The sequence below is a fragment of the Lycium barbarum genome, chromosome 3 (assembly GCF_019175385.1).
Source record: "Lycium barbarum isolate Lr01 chromosome 3, ASM1917538v2, whole genome shotgun sequence".
Lineage (NCBI taxonomy): Eukaryota > Viridiplantae > Streptophyta > Magnoliopsida > Solanales > Solanaceae > Lycium > Lycium barbarum.
The window spans coordinates 140527444-140547196 of record NC_083339.1 but is presented as its reverse complement, the minus strand read 5'-3'; the positions used below and the strand labels follow the sequence as shown (position 1 = coordinate 140547196).

Here is a 19753-nt window from a genome sequence, read left to right as displayed (position 1 = left end):
TACACATAATATTTACGGACCCTCCTCTACATTTACATCTACATCTACGTGATCTACTACTCACAATTTGAGTAGAGAAAAAAGATAATAGGCTGAGCAAGAGTTTTTAGTTTATTGGTGATGAATCACAACTCTTATTGGGTTCTGGATAATTTTTTTATTTTTTTTTCAAATACAAAGTTTGAGACTAAGCAACTAGAACATAATTAATACGGGTTCATTAATATAAATTTCGAAAAGAGGAATGAAAAAATAAAAAGAGAACTAATAATACTTGTCGAAAACTTTGTCCAATTTTGCTACCTTCTTTCTACTTCCCTAAAAATGATGAATAATGCGAAATAATGGCTTATAGCCTGTTTGGCCAAGCTTATTTTTCCCCCAAAAGTACTTAATTTTTCAATAAGTGCTTATTTTAAAAAAAATGAGGTGTTTGGCCAAGCTTTTGGGAGAAAATAAGTACTTTTGGGGAGTAGTAGAAGCAGTTTTTCAGAAGCTAAAAAAAATAGTTTTTGTCCTAAAGCACTTTTTTGAAAAGTACTTTTGAGAAAAATACACATAGAAGCACTTTTTAAAAGCTTGGTCAAACACTAATTGCTGCTCAAAAGTACTTTTTAAATTAATTGGCCAAACACAAACTGCTTTTAGCCAAAAGTATTTTTTTGAAAAGTACTTTTGAAAAAAGTTTTTTTTTTTAAAAGTACTTTTTAAAATAAGCAGTTTTTAGAAGTTTGGCCAAACAGGCTATTACTTTACGGATATAGTTGGCTTATCCTTTTTCTAGATAGATTCACGCTAAAAATTAAAATCCTATACGAATTGGAAAACCAAATATCAAGTATAAACCAAATTAAAATTAACTGAACCATGCATATTATTATCCAAAAGGAAGTCAAAAACTCTTCTAAACGACGCATTGGAGGTGAAGAGTCCTAAACGAAAAAGTTATGTCCAAAAAGAGTTACAGTATATTATACTCCATCCATCCCAATTTATATATGTGGCACCTATTATACTTTTCCGTTCCAATTTATATGCCACCATTCGGATATTGAGATTCAAACAAATCTTTCTTTGACATAATTGTTCTCATATATCTTTTAAATATTTTGAATGTTAAATCATGGTGACTTAATTTCAAAAAACATAAAGATTTCATGCCCGAATTTATGATCAAAATTAAATTGTTTTACTCTCAAAATGCGAACTATGCCACATAAATTGGAATAGAGGGATCTTCGATTGGCTTACACGTGTAATTAAATTGAAAAAAATAACAACTACATCCATCTTTAACTTGCTTCATTGATAAATATTTAAAGGCGTAAAAGTCGATCTGCGCCCCTACTTATAAATATCCTATGCAATTCAATTATTTTCTTACTGATCTTCCGTGAAAAAGTGATACGATTAAATTTAGTATAGAGATTAGTGAATCCTTCTCCAAAACATTATAGACACACCCCGTCTCTCCTTACGTTTACATTTGTTCTAGCATTTGTTATGTTCTATTTTATATGTCACTCCCTCCGTCCCAATTTATTTGAAGGTTGGCCAGTTTGATAGTGAAACAGCTTTTTCTTTGATTTAATGTTAAACATATATTCTTCGAATATTTTATAATAATATTTACATATTTGAAAACTACATAAAAAGTACTATAAATCTGTATAATTAATAATTCACAATATATGAAAATAGTTGGAGAAAATCGTAGTTAAAAAAAGAGATGTTTGACTCCCAAATTGGTCAAACTTCAAATGAATTGGGACGGAGGGAATAGTACATGACTGAAAATTGTGAAGAATAATATATTAAAAAATGATACTAAAAATTTATCGACCTAAAAAGAGAGTATTATTGAGAGCGTGTTATAAAATGAAGCTAAAAGAGTCACAATAGTAAAGGATGAACACAATAGAAATAGAGAGACAAGAGAGGAGAGATTTCTTATTCATCCAAATGTGTTCAAGTATATCCCATATGAAAACTTATGCCTCTATTTATAGTGCTACATATGCATTCAATATATGAGAAAATGGAAGAACCATTAAGATGGTGGAAGATAATGGAAGAACCATTAAGATGGTGGAAGATCCATTAAAATGGTGGAAGATAATGGAAGAGGCATTATATTTGTGTAGTGGACATCCATACTCTATATTTACTATATTTCATAACACTCCCCCTTGGATGTCCATATATGTGCCTCGTTACACATTATTTGCTGCCTCGTTAAAAACCTTGTCAGAAAAACCCAATGGGATAAAATCTTGACCAAGGAAAAAAGAGTGCAGCGCGTATTTTCTCCCCCTGATGAAAAGATCACTTTAATTCTCGAAGACGACGCATTCCAATCTTGTATATCAGCTTCTCAAATGTCGAGGTTGGTAATGCTTTAGTGAACAGATCCGCCAAATTATCGATCGAGCGAATTTGTTGAACATCTATCTCACCTTTCTTTTCAAGATCATGAGTAAAAAAGAACTTTGGTGAAATATGTTTTGTTCTATCTCCTTTAATGTATCCTCCCTTCAGTTGAGCAATACATGCAGCATTATCTTCGTACAATATAGTTGGAATATCCCTTTTCAAAATAAAACCACACATTTCCTGAATATGTTGAGTCATTGATCTCAACCAAACACACTCCCGACTAGCTTCATGAATGGCTATTATCTCCGCATGATTTGAAGAAGTGGCAGCTATTGTTTGTTTCATTGAACGCCATGATATAGCTGTACCTCCATATGTAAATAAATAGCCTGTTTGAGATCGGGCTTTATGTGGGTCAGATAAATATCCTGCATCTGCATAACCGATCATATCTGACTTGGATTCATAAGAATAAAATAATCCCAAATCAATTGTTCCTTGAAGATATCTGAATATATGCTTAACACCATTCCAATGTCTTTTTGTTGGGGAGGAGCTGAATCTTGCCAATAAACTTACTGCAAAACATATATCTGGTCGGGTATTATTGGCTAGATACATCAATGCCCCAATTGCACTGAGATATGGAGTTTCATCACCAATGAGCTTTTCATCATTATCCTTAGGTCGAAATGGATCTTTATTTATGTCAAGCGATCTCACAACCATCGGGGTACTCAACGGATGTGATTTATCCATGTAAAAGCGCTTTAAAACTTTTTCAGTGTATGTTGATTGATGGACAAATATTCCATTTGTCAAATGCTCAATTTGTAGGCCAAGACAAAATTTTGTCTTACCTAGATCTTTCATTTCAAATTCTTTCTTCAAACACTCTATAGCTTTTGAAAGCTCTTTAGGAGTGCCAATGATGTTCAAGTCATCAACATACACAGCTATTATGACAAATTCAGACCCATATCTTCTTATAAAAACACAAGGACAAATAGGATCATTTTTATATCCTTCCTTTAGCAAATATTCACTAAGACGATTGTACCACATCCGCCCTGATTGTTTCAATCCATATAAAGATTTCTGAAGTTTTATTGAACAGGTTTCCTGCGAACTTTTGTATGCTTCGGGCACTTTGAATCCTTCAGGGATTTTCATAAGAATTTCTTGGTCCAATGAGCCATATAAATAGGCTGTGATAACATCCATCAGTTGCATATCAAGCTTTTCACGAACTGCCAGATTTATTAGATACCTAAAGGTAATTGCATCCACCACAGGAGAATATGTCTCCACATAATCAATGCCAGGCCTTTGCGAAAATCCTTGTGCCACAAGTCGTGCTTTATATCTTACGACTTCACCTTTCTCATTTCGTTTTCGCACAAACACCCATTTGTACCCCACTGGCTTGACATCTTCAGGTGTTCGGACTATTGGTCCGAAAACTTCACGTTTTTCAAGTGAAGTCAATTCTTCTTGAATTGCGTCCTTCCATTTTGGCCAATCATTTCTCTGTCTACATTCATCAACAGATTTTGGCTCAAGATCCTCATCTTGTTGCATTATCTCAACAGCAACATTATATGCAAAAGTATTGTCGACCACAATATCATTTCGGTTCCACCTTTTCCCCGCCGAAACATAACTTATCGAGATCTCTTCACTATCATTATTTTGAAGTATCTGGACCTTCTCTGTGGGCTTATCATTTATTATGTCTCGGGCCTCTTCTTGAGCAATTTCCCTCACAGGATGATCATCTTGATCATTTATTTCTTTTCTTTTTCGAGGATTTTTATCCTTGGAACCGATTGGTCTACCACGTTTCAGACGTGGCCTGGAATGATTTGCATTAACCGTTTGTCCTACCGGGACATCAACTCGAACTGGAGTATTTGCAGCTAGAATATGAGATTTAGTAACTCTTGGAAGATTAGTAAATGCATCTGGCAGTTGATTTGCGACACTTTGCAAATAAATCATCTTTTGAACCTCTTGCTCACATTGATTTGTTCGAGGATCTAAATGAGATAGTGATAATGCATTCCAATCTATCTCCTTTTCCAACTGCTTATGTTCTCCCCCTAATGTTGGGTATACTGATTCATCAAAATGACAATCGGCAAATCTTGCTGTAAATAAATCACCAGTCATCGGTTCTAAATATTTTAAAATTGAAGGAGATTCATACCCAATATATATCCCCAACCTTCTTTGGGGACCCATCTTTGTGCGTTGTGGTGGAGCAATTGAAACATATACCGCACATCCAAAAATTCGAAGATGGGAAATATTTGGCTCTTGACCAAAAGCCAATTGTAATGGGGAGAATTCATGATAACTGGTTGGCCTTATACGCACAAGTGCTGTTGCATGCAAAATAGCATGTCCCCATACCGAAACAGGAAGTTTTGTCCTCATTAGCAATGGTCTAGCTATCAATTGTAGGCGTTTAATCATTGATTCTGCCAGACCATTTTGAGTATGAACATGAGCAACCGAATGTTCAACTGTTATTCCCGTGACCGTACAATAATCATTAAAGGCCTGAGATGTAAACTCACCAGCATTATCAAGACGAATTTTCTTTATCGCATTATCTGGAAATTGTGCTCTTAACCTTATTATTTGAGCCAACAATCTCGCAAAAGCCATATTGCGAGTTGATAATAAGCACACATGTGACTATCTTGTAGATGCATCAATCAAGATCATATAATATTTAAATGGTCCACATGAAGGGTGAATTGGCCCACATATATCACCTTGTATACGTTCCAGAAATGCGGGGGATTCAATCCCAACCTTAGTTGCTGATGGTTTAATAATCAATTTTCCTTGAGAACAAGCAGCACAAGAGAATTCCTTAAATTGAAGAATCTTTTGGTTCTTCAAAGTATGCCCATGTGAATTCTTAATTATTTTGCGCATCATACTAGAACCGGGATGGCCCAACCGGTCATGCCAAATGATAAAATCATTAGAATCATTAAACCTTTTATTTACTACAACATGTGTTTCAACCGCACCAATACTTGTATGGTACAACCCGGAAGAAAGTGCGGGTAATTTTTCATGCACAAACTTTTCCCCAGCTTTCATTGTAATAATATAAAGGCACTCAACTTTTCCTTCATTGGCAGTCTCAATGTGATAACCATTTTGGCGAATAACCTTGAAACTTAATAAGTTTCTTCGAGACTTGCTGCAATATAGTGCATCACTAATGGCCAATATTGTTCCTCCAGGTAGTAATAAGGTCGCTTTTCCAGAGCCCTCAATTAATTTTGTACTACCAGATATTGTATTAACACAAGCCCTTTTCATAACCAAATGAGAGAAATATTTCTTTTCTCTTAATATAGTGTGAGTTGTAGCACTATCCAAAAGGCACATATCTCTATTACTCATCTTGGATCCAATTAAAGACTGGGGAATTTTATTTATCTTCATAAAAACAAAAATACATCGTAAGAAATACGGAAACTAACAATATAAAACTTAATTACTAATCCAGAAGATAAAACAACATAGAGAATTTAAGTACTTCTCGAAAATAAAACAACATAAAGACAACTTAAAACACATAAATAAAAATAATAACATAACACATTCCCCAGTGAAACGATCAAATCTCAATTTCGATCTCCAAAGAAGTCTTCAACTTCCAAATGAGTAATATCATCAAGCCCATCAAAATCATCATCTTTCAAAGCCAAATTAGCTTCAACATTATCATCATATTTTCGTGAAGGCCCTGCCTCATCGTTATTTTTAAAAGTCATGTGTGACTCCACCCGGGCATTAGCAGAAGAGGCACCACCTCTATTTGCCTTTCTTTTGAAGGAATTTTGATAAAGCCTGACAAAATGTTCAGGCGCCCGGCATTCATTTTTCCAGTGACTTTTCAAACCACAACGATGACAGTTGTTCCTTGAAGGATTGTCTTGATAACCCATATTGTTCTCCCTTTTATGGTGACCACCACCACGACGATTATTATATCGTCCCTTGCCCCTGCCACGCCCACGCTCATTATTATGGCCTCGATTATTTTGTCTTCTTTCAGTTGGGCCATGTGTTGCTACCACATTCGCTTCCGGGAATGGAGCAGTTCCAGTGGGACGGGCTTCATGATTTTTCAATAAAAGGGTATTGTGCTGCTCAGCCACAAGAAGACATGATATCAAATCAGCATGCTTTTTAAAACCCCTTTCACGGTACTGTTGTTGTAATACCAAATTGGAGGCATGAAAAGTCGTAAGAGTCTTTTCCAACATATCCTCGTCAGTTATATTATCCCCACATAATTTCAGTTGGGAAGTAATTCTATAGACAGCAGAGTTATAATCACATACAGTTTTAAAATCTTGTAACCGTAAGTGAATCCACTCATAACGAGCCCTGGGCAATACCGTTACCTTAATGTGGTCATACCTTTCCTTCAAACCAGTCCACAATTCAAGTGGATCTTTCACTGTCAGGTATTCAACCTTCAATCCTTCATCCAGATGATGACGAAGGAAAATCATTGCCTTCGCTTTGTCCTGACTTGATGTTGTATTATCCTGAGTAATAGTGGCACCAAGACCTTTGGCGTCTAGGTGAATTTCAGCATCAAGTACCCATGATAGGTAATTCTTTCCCGAGATATCAAGTGCCACAAACTCAAGCTTTGACAAATTCGACATGATGATCAAAACTATCATAAAAATATTTGAGTTAGAAATAATAAAAATAACATAATCTCAAAATAGTATTTTTATTTCCACGAACCAATAACCCTTTTTCTTCCACAAGCAATATGCACAACCAAAAGTAAAAATTACTCGTACGGTTAATATATCATGTGTGTTTTAATCCTCATAATCATTTTGCAATGTCTGCTGAAAAACATTGAAGCTTAGATATTCTCGATGCACAAACATCTTCTGTCCTATCTAAATAAATTAGGTGGGCTAAGTTTAGACGGGCTAATCCTTTCATTCGATTTTTTTTTTTTTTTGTATATCGAAATGACTTCTTACTGCTCATTATTTGTCATGTGATATATGTAAAGCTAGTTATGTCCCCTGATGTCATCTTATAGTGATGTTGCAATTATCAGTTTTAAAATTGACATGGTGAAGTGCTGACCAGCCCGTGCTATGATATGTTGTCCATTCTGCATTCTCTATTAGTTTTTGTCTACTTTAACATTTCTTCTTGGCGTGGTTTATCTATATCATCGAGTACGGCTGTTGTTTTTAAATGTTCTCGTCACTGTTAATTTGTCCATATCCTCATACTTAAAGATCATGTCCCCTTCAATATTTTCCTGTTTCATTTTTTTTCTTCTCCAATGGTCTAGTAAGAACATATGATAAAAACATCAAAGAGAAGCAAAGTTTTGAAATTGCTTTGATCCTAGTATCTTGGTATGAGTGATTGCATCTTGCCAATTTTTTGTGTAGGTATGTATCCTGGTGATTAAGACAGTGATCAAACTCTAGTTAACTTTTATAGTTCTTAATCTTGCCTTTTGGCTTTCCTTCTAAAGCACATTTGTAGATTTCTTAACAAACGAATAGTATTGTCATCTTTTAATCAATTAAATGCAAAATTTATAGCATAACCTCTCTGTATAGGAAATAAAGGTGAGAGATTCTTGCACAATTAACATAACATGGTGGTAAAAAATATCTCTTTTGAAGTTTCAAGATTCAGCGTGTTATCCTTTTTAGCTTAATATTAATCTCAGTGTATGTGTCACAGAAAGATCACAAGCCACAAACCAAATGTAAGTATGTTTAAAACAAATAAATTCGCCACTAAGTATTTATCGAATCTTAACAGATAAATAAGACTTCACCTGAAAGAAAGCCGAACTCGAACTAACGATGCAAATAGAATTAGAGAACTTCGTGCTGATAACGTGTTATAAAATGAAGCTAAAAGAGTCACAATAGTAAAGGATGAACACAATAGAAATAGAGAGACAAGAGAGGAGAGATTTCTTATTCATCCAAATGTGTTCAAGTATATCCCATATGAAAACTTATGCCTCTATTTATAGTGCTACATATGCATTCAATATATGAGAAAATGGAAGAACCATTAAGATGGTGGAAGATAATGGAAGAACCATTAAGATGGTGGAAGATCCATTAAAATGGTGGAAGATAATGGAAGAGGCATTATATTTGTGTAGTGGACATCCATACTCTATATTTACTATATTTCATAACAGAGCGTAGAGTGACTGCAACTTACAATCATACCTAATTAGTGGAGTATTAATTAATTAATAACAGGACCTATCTAGGGTTTTCTCAGTTAGATTTGTGTACTATCCTGACTTTGCACGTTTCGGTAGATACTTTTCCGCATAGGAGTGAGTTGGGAAAATGAGCTAAAAGGGCTCTTTGATAGTGGAATGAAGAATAGGGGATTTTTATTTCTTTTTCTTTTTCTTTTTCTTTTGTTATAAACATTTAATTAGGGGTTAATTATGAAGATCCCATGAAGAGATGGGGTTGAATTAAAATATTTATAAATTTAGGGTAAAAAATTAAAAGGGACTCTATCCCCCTAAGTTTTTTTAATTTACACAAAAACCCAAAAATAAAAGCACTTTTTACCAATAAAAAAAAAATTGTACGTTTTTCTCTTAAAAAATACGCAAGCAACTATTGGTTGCTTAAACAACTCCTTGTTGCTTATACAATAACCTTGTATCTCATTAAAACTAGGTAAACAACTAGTAGTTGTTTAAATAAATAAAGGTTGCTTATAATAAACAACACGAAGTTGTTTAAGCAACTCATTATTGCTTATACATGAACTCAATTGGAAATTAATTGATTGATCACAAATGAAAATTAACTAATATAAAAATCTTGTTTCTTGTAAAAACTAGTCATTTGATGAGTGATTAAATCCAACTTATTAATTTTATCACAATTGATAGCAAAATTGATTGACTCAATTAAAAGATCAAAAACTTTTAACAAAACCCAAAAAGTTGCTTACAATAAACAACAAAAAGTTGTTTCGACAACTCCTAGTTGCTTACAACAGAACCCCAATTCTTGTGAAAACTTAGCAAACAATCGATTGTTGCTTAAGAAAATAGTAGTTATTTATGTTAAACAACACGAAGTTGTTTATGAAACTGTTGGTTGTTTACATTAGAACTCATCGAACGGGTCGTTGGATGTTCAATTGTTATCAAGTGAATACGTTGATGTTCAAATATCCATATAATCAAACAACATTGATTCCATTATCACTAGATTAGTAAGTTATTGTTAAACTATTGGTAGAGTCAATCAATTTTGCGATCAATTGTGATATTATTAATAAGTTGGGTTTAATCACTCATTGGACGACTCGTTTGATATTTAATTGTTATCAAGTGAATACGTTGACGTTCAAATATTCATATAATCAAACAACATTGATTCCATTATCACTAGATCAATAAGTTATTGTTAAACTATTAGTAGAGTCAATCAATTTTGCGGTCAATTGTGATATTATTAATAAGTTGGGTTTAACCACTCATTGGACGACTCGTTTGACATTTAATTGTTATCAAGTGAATACGTTGATGTTCAAATATTCATATAATCAAACAACATTCATTCCATTATCACTAGATCAGTAATTTTTTGTTAAACTATTAGTAGAGTCAATCAATTTTGCGATCAATTATGATATTATTAATAAGTTGGGTTTAATAACTCATTGAACGACTCGTTTGATATTTAATTGTTATCAAGTCAATAAGTTGATGTTCTAATATTCATATAATCAAACAACATTGATTCCATTATCACTGGATCAGCAAATTTTTGTTTAAACTATTAGTATAGTCAATTAATTGATGATAAAATTAATAAGTTGGATTTAATCACTCATCAAATGACTAGTTTTTATAAGAAACAAGGTTTTTATATTAGTTAATTTTCATTTGTGATCAATCAATTGAGTTCATGTATAAGCAATAATGAGTTGCTTAAACAACTTCGTGTTGTTTATTATAAGCAACCTTTATTTATTTAAACAACTACTAGTTGTTTACCTAGTTTTAATGAGATACAAGGTTATTGTATAAGCAACAAGGAGTTGTTTAAGCAACCAATAGTTGCTTGCGTATTTTTTAAGAGAAAAACGTACAGGTTTTTTTTGGTAAAAAGTGCTTTTATTTTTGGGTTTTTGTGTAAATTAAAAAAACTTAAGGGTTTTTATGTAAATTAAAAAAACTTAGGGGTTTTTATGTAAATTAAAAAAACTTAGGGGGATAGAGTCCCTTTTACCTAATTTTTAGAACTTGAGTCCTAAATTCTTAAATAAGTAACTCAAAGTCTCTTTTAATAAAATGCCCCGAGTGAGTTCCTTGTTTTAATTGGACTTGATAACTAAAGGAGATTGCGGAAAATATGGGCTGAATGTAACTTGGCCCAAGGTTTGGGCGATAGCCAGCCCAGCATCTTATGATTCTGGAGTATCTCAGGTCCAACAAGAGAATAAAAGGTTGAGAAATTGGGTGATTTGCAGTTTTGACCTTATATCGTGCTTGTCTTTAATTTATGTCCCTCATGACAAATACAAAATTCGCAGCCCATAAATTTATATTTTTGGATCATCATATCCACAAGTTATGTCCTGACATGTCTTCACTTTCTAAAGAACTTATGACGCACTAGGCATAAATTTGATTGCTAAAGGACAAAAATTAAAGACTAGTCCATTTAAGAGCAAAAATTAAAGACCAGCCCATTTACGGGGAAAATGTGCAATTTTATGGAAATAAATTGAAGGCAATTTTGCATTTAAAATGGATAATTGATTTACGGGGAGAAACTAGCTAAGGGTTCCAATCAGCGGGGAGAAACTAGCTAAGGGTTCCAATCAGCTAACAACCTTTCTTGTATGAATATTTATGTTAATAGGATAAGAATTTTGTTGCAGTTTCTTTTCTTCTAGATCTTTCTTGAATTTGTTGTGGCCAGGAATCATTTAGATGAGTTAGGGCCATCTCTTTTTTCTTTTTTCTCCTATCTCTTTGACATGGCAGCTCAATGTTAACATGAATAGATGTATCTCTTGTAATTATTCTAAATGTCCCGTGCGAGTAAGTTTGTTTTTTTTATCTTGCATTGTCGTGTTATCCGACACATAAACATAAATCCGTGTATTTGTATTATATCAAAGGGAATAGGAGAAGAGACCAGAGATATATTAAAATACAATTCCTCAATTTCACTTTATTTGATAGTATTATTTCCTTCTTAGTCCAATATAAAAAGAATGATACATTTTTATACTCTCTTGATGAGATCAAAATTTTCGAAAAGCTCACACAAATGTTAAGTGGATTTTCTCAACATTCTCTTAAATTTGTCAGTATATTTCAATTCGTTTAGTCTCTCGAACTACAAAATGTCCAATTGAACATCTGAGCACATTATAAAGTGCTCCTATTTGGACACTTCCCAGTCAAATTCTAGAAAAACTTCTGCGCGTGTTCTCAGATGTCTATTACGTAGATAAACTAATCATTTAGAACGTCACATTCTTAATTAATTATACACTTTAGCGTTAATAAGCCATAAAACTGCATGTCTATTCCAATATCTTTGTACCATGTTATGTCATGACGTGTCCCTAATTGTTAGTAACATAAAAGGAAAAGAAAACAAACCTGTTAGGGGAACATGGTGCCTGCAAAAGGAGAAAAAATAGAGGAAGCAGCATGTGCAAGAACATCGTTGCAGCCACTTTTGAAGTTTTGGATAACATGGTTGAGCATGGGACGGGATGGGAGCCAAACAACATTTGCCCAAGGCACTGTTCATAATTAGTCATCAGTCTTTGTACCAATTTCCTTTCAATTTGCATTTTTTTCTTCAAATCTTATAAATTTCTCACCAAACAAAGGCCTCCGTCTTTTATATATCATAACAGTATTACTGATGTGTATTCACCTATATATTTCAAATTTCAACTAATTTGATATTGTTCCAAGTGGTAGTTCAATACTTATGAGGTCATAATTCTTATCGCAAATATTGGTCAAATTCAATCATATTAATTAGGCATTCAGCTTATTATTACCTATGTGAAAAAGTTCGAGTCACAGAATCAATACTTCAGAGTAGGGTGATTAAGGTTTTTCCCTTAAGTTGCGGCCTTTCTCAGAACTTAGTACACCAAATTAACTTCCCTTACCAATGTGAAAGCAAAAACTAACTTGATCTAGTCAACTTTGCTTTGCGTTTCAAATTCTTTACATTAGTGCCTCCTCTTTTATATTTTTTGGTTTTTACGTAGTATGTAGGCCCATTGCACAATAGGATGCATATAATAAGTTAGTATAGCAAATTAATATACTCTTCTCTTCAAAATAATAGAGTATTGACCAGCAATTACTCAATCTCTCTTGTTAAGAAAAACTTGTAGAATAATGTTATGACACCCATTTAAACCCTTAGCGAACAAAAACCGATTTGTCCACCCTTGATGATAAATGTCCTTTTATGGAGTGATGAATTACTTAGTTTGTGAAAAGAGTAAACAGTAAATTGTAATATTATATGTATATATAGATATGGACAGCTAAACTAAGTTTCAATGTTTACAACTAATTAAGCTAGAGACGAGAGAGAGCGCGTGCTATATTGTGAAGATGAAGAAAAGCAATCAAGTGTACTTTAACTTTCATTTCATTAATGTTATGAACACAACACACAGGAGCAGATCTAGCTAGAAGCCCAGACACAATTTCACGTGAACCCAATAGCTTTTGCACATACTTTTTATATATGTTAAAAAATTTGTTAAATAGTTATAAATGTTTGACAATGAACCCAATTATTAATTATCGTAGCATTAACACTCATAACATTAGCAAAGTAAGGAAGTATAAGAAGATTAGAAAATGCCTAAAGCGTTAAGTTCATTGAGTATCAATATATTGTACGTTAAAATCATCAAGGAGCTAGTAGCCTAGTACAACATCAATACGTTATGACTTCCCTAATAATTGACATGGGAATTGTACTACGAAAAATTGAACATGGTTGCGAGCTGCATGTGACCTTATTGTGAAGGCAAGATTTGTAATACTCGCAATTTCCACAATAGCCCGAAGTCTCTGCAAGGAATCTTTTGTTGTGGATCCACCAAATAGACATCTCGTCCATACAGTCCAAGGAAAAACGAAGAAAGAACCAAACTTTGCCTTAAAACGAGCGTGAGATAGTCAAAAAGTTTGGAGCTTTCCCAAGGAAAGGAATCCGTGTCAGCTTAGTTTCAGAGTTTTGTAGAAAAAAAAGATGCAAGTCACTGCCAAGTAAAGGTGTCAACCGGTTCATTGTAACCGGTTTTAACCGGTAACCGGACCGGTTAAACCGGAACCGGAACCGGTATAACCGGTTAACCGGATATTAGTTTACCGGTCCGGTTCCAAAAATTTTTTAACCGGAACCGGACCGGTTAAACCGGTTAAAATTAAAAAAAAAAAAAAAAAAAAAAAAAGGAAAGAGCCGTTGGGCCTCGGTAATGGACCGTTGGCAACGGTCCATTTGCAAAAATGGCCGTTGCCAAACAGTCATTTTCTTAATTTTTGGCCCCCAATTTTTTTTTTTAACACTTTAACCCCTCCCCCACCCCTATATAAACCCTTCTTCATTTTCATTTCAATTCACTCTTCTTCATCTTTCTCTCAAATCTCAATCTCTCAATTATAGTTACTTTGCAATAATTAGCCACAAAGTCTTATTATAGTTTCAACTTTCAATTATTAATTTTGCAATTATAATATTGTTGGTGGAGTTGGTGATTTTGCAACAATCCGAAGTAGCTTTGGTGGATTTGCAATTCTAGCCGTCTTCGCTTTGTTGGAAATTAATTCGGCAATTTGGTACCTTCGTTCCAACTCTATTTTTAATTTTCGCAATTTAATTCTAGCAATTTATTTTTCGAAATTTAATTTACGCAATTTAATTCTAGCAAATTTAATTTGTTGTAATTTATTTTCTTGTGATTTATTTGATTGTGATTTAAATTATTTCTATTTAATAATGTCAAAGAGATTAAGACGTGATGCCGGTAGTAGTAGTCGTACTGTTAGGGGTGCGCTTAATGAGGAAACATTTGTGGAAGAAACACCTAATTTAGGTATTGATGTTGGTGGAAATAATCCACTTTTAGGTCATGAGGCAATGCAACAACATTTTACCGACACTTTTAATGAAGACTTAGATGATGATGATGATGAAACACAACCCCCCGAAAATCCCATAGGAGATACAGGTCCTGCACAATCACATACACAAGACAAACCGCCTAGAACTCGTAAGCCAACAACTAAAGTTTGGAAATTTATGACTAAGGATAGGGAAAACCAATCAGTTACGTGTACCCTATGTGCACAAGTATTTAGTTTTAAGCAAGGAACTGGTAAGGATGGTGGAACGGGTACACTAAATGCTCATATGAGAACCAAACATATGGATATTTGGGGAGAACAAACGGGTTCAAATGTGGGGGGGATTCAAATGACGATAGACCCACGAACCGGTAGAAATTTTAAGTATGACAAGAAAAAAGAACGCGTAGAAATAGCTAAAATGGTAGCTTATGATTGTTTACCATTTTCCTTTCCCTCGGGTTTGGGGTTTGTTACTTACATTCAACGTTGTTATAACTCGTTATTTGAGGGTATTCCTAGAAGTACTTGTAGAGCCGATGTTATAGATTTGTTTAAAAAATATAGATTTTATTTGCGCCATGTATTTAATTCTTTAAATTGTAATGTTTGTCTTACCGCTGATTTGGGTCTTAGTATTAACCATTTAGATTTTTTTGCTATTACATGTCATTGGGTTGATGACAACTGGGTTATGCAAAAAAGAATTATAGCTTTTTTATACGACGAAGGAAAAGGTCGTCACGATGGAAAATTTTTAGCCGATTCAATGTCTACTATAATGAGATTTTTTAACATTTATAGAAAAACACTTTGTATTGCTTTAGATAATGCTTCTAATAATACAAAGGCAATTGGTCTTTTAAAAAGAGAAATAAACCCTCCTCTAAGAAATATTTTTCATGTAAGATGTAGTTGTCACATTTTAAATTTAATTGTTAAAGATGGTCTTATGCATTTTGATTATTCTGTTCAAAAAGTTAGAAATGCTGTTGCGTTTCTTTTTTGTAATGCTAATAGGGGAAGAATTAGAGATTTTAAGAATGCTTGTGTGGAAAATAACCTTAGACCTAGAAAAATTCAAGTAGAAATTGAGACTAGGTGGAACTACACTTACATTATGCTACAACAAGCATATGAGTATAGGATTCACATACAACAAGTTCACAACAAGTATAATATTGATAGTGAGGATTGGTTAACTTTTAGGCATTGGAAAGATGTTAAAGAATGTATTGAACTCTTAGAAATTTTTTATAATGCAACTCTTGCTTTTTCTAGACAATTCTATCCCACGGTAACCGAAATTTTAGCCTACTTAACGGAAATAGCTAGAGTTTTACAAGAGTATAAATATAAACCCGATTATCAAGTGGCTATTTTTGAAATGATAATCAAATTTAAGAAGTATTTTTTTTCCATCCCAACTTTATTTATATTGGGTTCCCTTTTAAATCCTTGTTTAAAAGTGTCTTATACTAAAAATTTGGTTAGTCAAATTTATACATTTTTAGAAATTGAAGAGGGAGTTCAACCATCTTTAGCTGAAGCCGATCTCGCTATTGATGATGAGTTTAGAAGAGTTTTTACTCATTATTCTAGTTTGGAAGAACGTGCTACACCCGTTGCTCCACGCCCTACTACTTCTCAGAGTAGCAAAAAGGGCTTGTCGGGTTTAAAAGTTTTACATTCACAACCAACGTCTTCTTCTACTGCAAACTTTGATGAATTTAACTTTTATTTGATGCAGCCAAATGTGGATATCAAGGATGACTTGGACGTCTTAGCATGGTGGAAGAAGTACAAGGCAAGCTATCCGGTACTTTCAAGAATGGCTCGAGATATCCTTACGGTTCAAGTATCAACCGTGGCTTCGGAGAGCGCATTTAGCCAAGGAAGACAACAAATTGGAGACCATAGACATTCATTATCCGGCTTTAGCTTGCAAGTACTAGTGTGCATTCGAGATTGGATTAGATCGGAGCGACGCAACCAAAACTCAGAAGCGGAGCAAGGCGAAGAGGAAGAAATTGAAGATTTGATAGCTAGTGGACCGGACCAAATGGAAGACTTTGAAGATATTTCCATGACCGAATATGATGTGGGGGAAATTAACGAAATGGTTCAAAATTGGTGATTTTATTATTCTACTATTTTTGTATAACTCATGTATTATTTGCAAGTTAAAAAAAAATACAACTTGCAAATAAATGTTATCCAAGAATGAATAAAATATATGGCTCATTGAGCTTTCTTCTATTTACTTGTGTTCATATTTTTACTTTTATTAAGTTAGGAATATAAGTAAATATAGTATATAAGTAAGTATATATAGTATATAGTACATATATACAAGTATATATAAGTAAGTATATATACTATATATATTAAGTTATACACATATATAAGTATATATAGTATATAAGTATATATAGTATATATAGTATATAAGTAAGTATAAGTAAGTGTATATAGTATATAAGTAAGTATATATAGTATATAGTACATATATATAAGTATATATAGTATATAAATATATATAGTATATATATTAAGTATATATTGTATATATAGTAGATATGTATATATAGTATATATATTAAGTTATACCTATATATAGATATTAAGCTATACCTATATATAGTATATATATTAAGTTATACATATATATAGTATATATATTAAGTTATACATATATATAAGTATATATATTAAGTTATACATATATATAACTATATAAGTATATAGAGTATAGTATGTAAGTTATACATATATATGTGTACGAAAAGCACTATTCTGTATTGCTGACTTGCTGTTAGGCTGTTAGTCAGTAAATATTTAAACTTTAATTATAAAGTTGTATAACATATGTAAATATACCTATAATATACAAATAAATACTATAATATATATATATATATAATACAAAAAACAAAAAAAAAATATTTTAACCAATCCAAACCGGACCGGTTCCGGTTTGGACTTTAAAACCGGTTAACCGGAACCGGCCGGTTTCCTAACCGGTTCCCGGTCCGGTTCCGATTGGAACCGGTTGACAGGTCTACTGCCAAGTTAGAGACATTTTGAGAATACGTTCGTCTCGAGTCTGAAAACCTGTTCATACCCGCTCCTCCCGAATTCGCACTTCCTTGCAATGACAATCCAGAAATTCTGACAAGAAATTAAAATAAAGACAAATCCGTCTCTAGATTTGAAATTGTACTTCTTTTATGCTAATTATAAAGAGCTTCAAAAGTTTATACTCTATATACAATAATAATTATGTGTCAGTTCCAAACAAGTTGGGGTCGACTATATGAAGACTTACTTCTTCATTTAAAAGCTTATTTCATATCATCATCATATTAAACAAAATAAAGTGAAAAATACATTAATAATAGAATTCTCTAACAAATCTAAACCCTTTTCTCGACTAGTAGGGTATCACTTATAGATTCTTTTTCTTCCATAGTGCCCTATTATGTACTAAAAAAGTTTATTTTTACATTATTTGCACAGTATAACCTTCCGATGAACAGGGTTCAATTGTGTGTGGCTCCTCCATTAAGTCCTTGGGATTGATTATTGAGCGACAACATCACCATGCAAACAATGATTCAAGATAATTCATGAACATTGATCGAGGAATCTCTAGAGATAGTAGGTTAATTCAGAAATGTGTCGTTTTATTATATGATTTTTTTTTATGTGTATCCATAGTTCTGGTCAAAAGCAAGTGAACCCGGCCATAGATTCATTAGTCCACGGAAGTTCTTTTTTTCTAACAAAAAAGAAAATAACATGCACCAAAGAAATCGTAAACTTAGTCAAATTATGAGCAACAGAATTAAAAGTTCTAGGAATATATACAAACACGACAAGATCTGAATGTAAGGACGAATATGTTCCAAATATCTTCACAAGCTACATTCACATCCCAAAGTAGCCTTCACTTTTTTTTGCACTACATCTACTAGACCTTCCGCATAAGAAAAAATATATATTAATTCTCGGACCATTATGTATCGCTTTCTCGATAGCTTTTTTAATTGCAAACGCTTCATCAATCATGGCCTTCCCGACTAACTGAGTGACAGAGTGAGTTAGAGAGACAGAACGATTTCCATTTGAAGCTACTTAAGCAAGTAATGCTTGTGCATTTGTATTGAGTCTCATTCTTGGAGACAGGAAGAGAGCTCAATAGATCCATAATCAAGCAATTCCTCAATCATCTGCTCTATATGCTCATCTTCTAGTGACTTGAATTGTTGTGCAGTACTCTCACCTTTATCCACTGCCATGTCGACGCTCATGTCGAAATTTCCCCTGTTCCTAAGTGGGGATATTTGATGATCTTTATTTTCCAGTTTTGTCGTTCCAGGTTTTTTTGACATAGTGAGAGATGTCATGTGGCATCTTTGAAGTTTAGCTATTAAAGCAGAAGACAGAAACCTTGTAGATGATTGCGACTCGGTGGCATTGTAAGGGAAATTAGTGCGTGCTGTTGGACCACACATTAGTCTTGCAGCTTCATCATATGCTCTTGCAGCATCCTCTGCTGTCTCAAATGTTCCAAGCCATACTCTTGTTTTCCTGTTTTTGCATAACACCAAACGAGACAGTAATTAAATTCAGCCAAAAAGAGCTAACAAGGATAAAAAAATTTGATCAAACAAACTGTAACAAAGAGAGAAAGAGTAAGAAGAATTACAATGAAGGATGGCGAATTTCGGAAACCCAAGATCCCCAATGCCGCTGGCGAACTCCTCGATATCGTTGTTGTGGTCGAGACATGGGCAAATATAGAGACTATAGTCTATAGAAGTGGTTGTGATAAATCTATAAAGTGATAGGTCTATATTATGCTCCTATGAGAGATGCAGGGGAAGGAAGTTGAAGGCTTTCAGGGGGCTTTTGTAAGCGCTCTTTTTGGCCTTCAGCTGGCAGGATTTGGGTCCACAAGGCTTTCTATAACTTTCTTTCTTTAATTCTACTCTGTTTCTTAAAAAAAAAGTAAAAGATAAAAGTAGAAAAGAGAAGGTGTTGTGCGGGTATAAGAATATCGATTTAGTAGGCTTTTAGCCATAGAAATAAAAAATAAAACACTTTGTTGGAATTTTGGAATTGGAGTTGGAGCTGTGTTTGACCATAGTTTTTGAAGTT

The 19753-nt window shown here is 33.4% G+C and overlaps 3 protein-coding genes across 3 annotated transcripts; all 3 read right to left on the bottom strand.

The window, feature by feature from the left end:
• Positions 1-5079: 5079 nt before the first annotated feature.
• LOC132631479 (uncharacterized) lies at positions 5080-5805 on the bottom strand. The gene has a single exon (XM_060347056.1). The coding sequence runs from the start codon at positions 5803-5805 to the stop codon at positions 5080-5082; it is 726 nt and encodes a 241-aa protein (XP_060203039.1).
• Positions 5806-6029: 224 nt separating this feature from the next.
• On the bottom strand, positions 6030-7085 carry LOC132631478 (uncharacterized). Its single transcript, XM_060347055.1, has one exon. It carries the CDS (start codon positions 7083-7085, stop codon positions 6030-6032), a length of 1056 nt encoding a protein of 351 aa, XP_060203038.1.
• Positions 7086-18475: 11390 nt separating this feature from the next.
• LOC132634303 (ethylene-responsive transcription factor ERF003-like) lies at positions 18476-19524 on the bottom strand. Its single transcript, XM_060350573.1, has 2 exons — positions 19302-19524; positions 18476-19183 (listed from the first exon to the last, which is right to left on the bottom strand). Exons 1-2 carry the CDS (start codon positions 19382-19384, stop codon positions 18763-18765), a joined length of 504 nt encoding a protein of 167 aa, XP_060206556.1. The 5' UTR covers positions 19385-19524; the 3' UTR covers positions 18476-18762.
• Between the last annotated feature and the right edge of the window lie 229 nt (positions 19525-19753).

What these genes read in the sequence shown, in the direction of transcription:
- LOC132631479 (XM_060347056.1), bottom strand. Translation starts at nt 5,805, where the DNA reads ATGAGTAATAGAGATATGTGCCTTTTGGATAGTGCTACAACTCACACT.
- LOC132631478 (XM_060347055.1), bottom strand. Translation starts at nt 7,085, where the DNA reads ATGTCGAATTTGTCAAAGCTTGAGTTTGTGGCACTTGATATCTCGGGA.
- LOC132634303 (XM_060350573.1), bottom strand. Translation starts at nt 19,384, where the DNA reads ATGTCTCGACCACAACAACGATATCGAGGAGTTCGCCAGCGGCATTGG. An exon ending in GAAATTCGCCATCCTTCATT is followed by an intron (nt 19,184 to 19,301) that starts GTAATTCTTCTT and finishes ATGCAAAAACAG; the next exon opens with GAAAACAAGAGTATGGCTTG.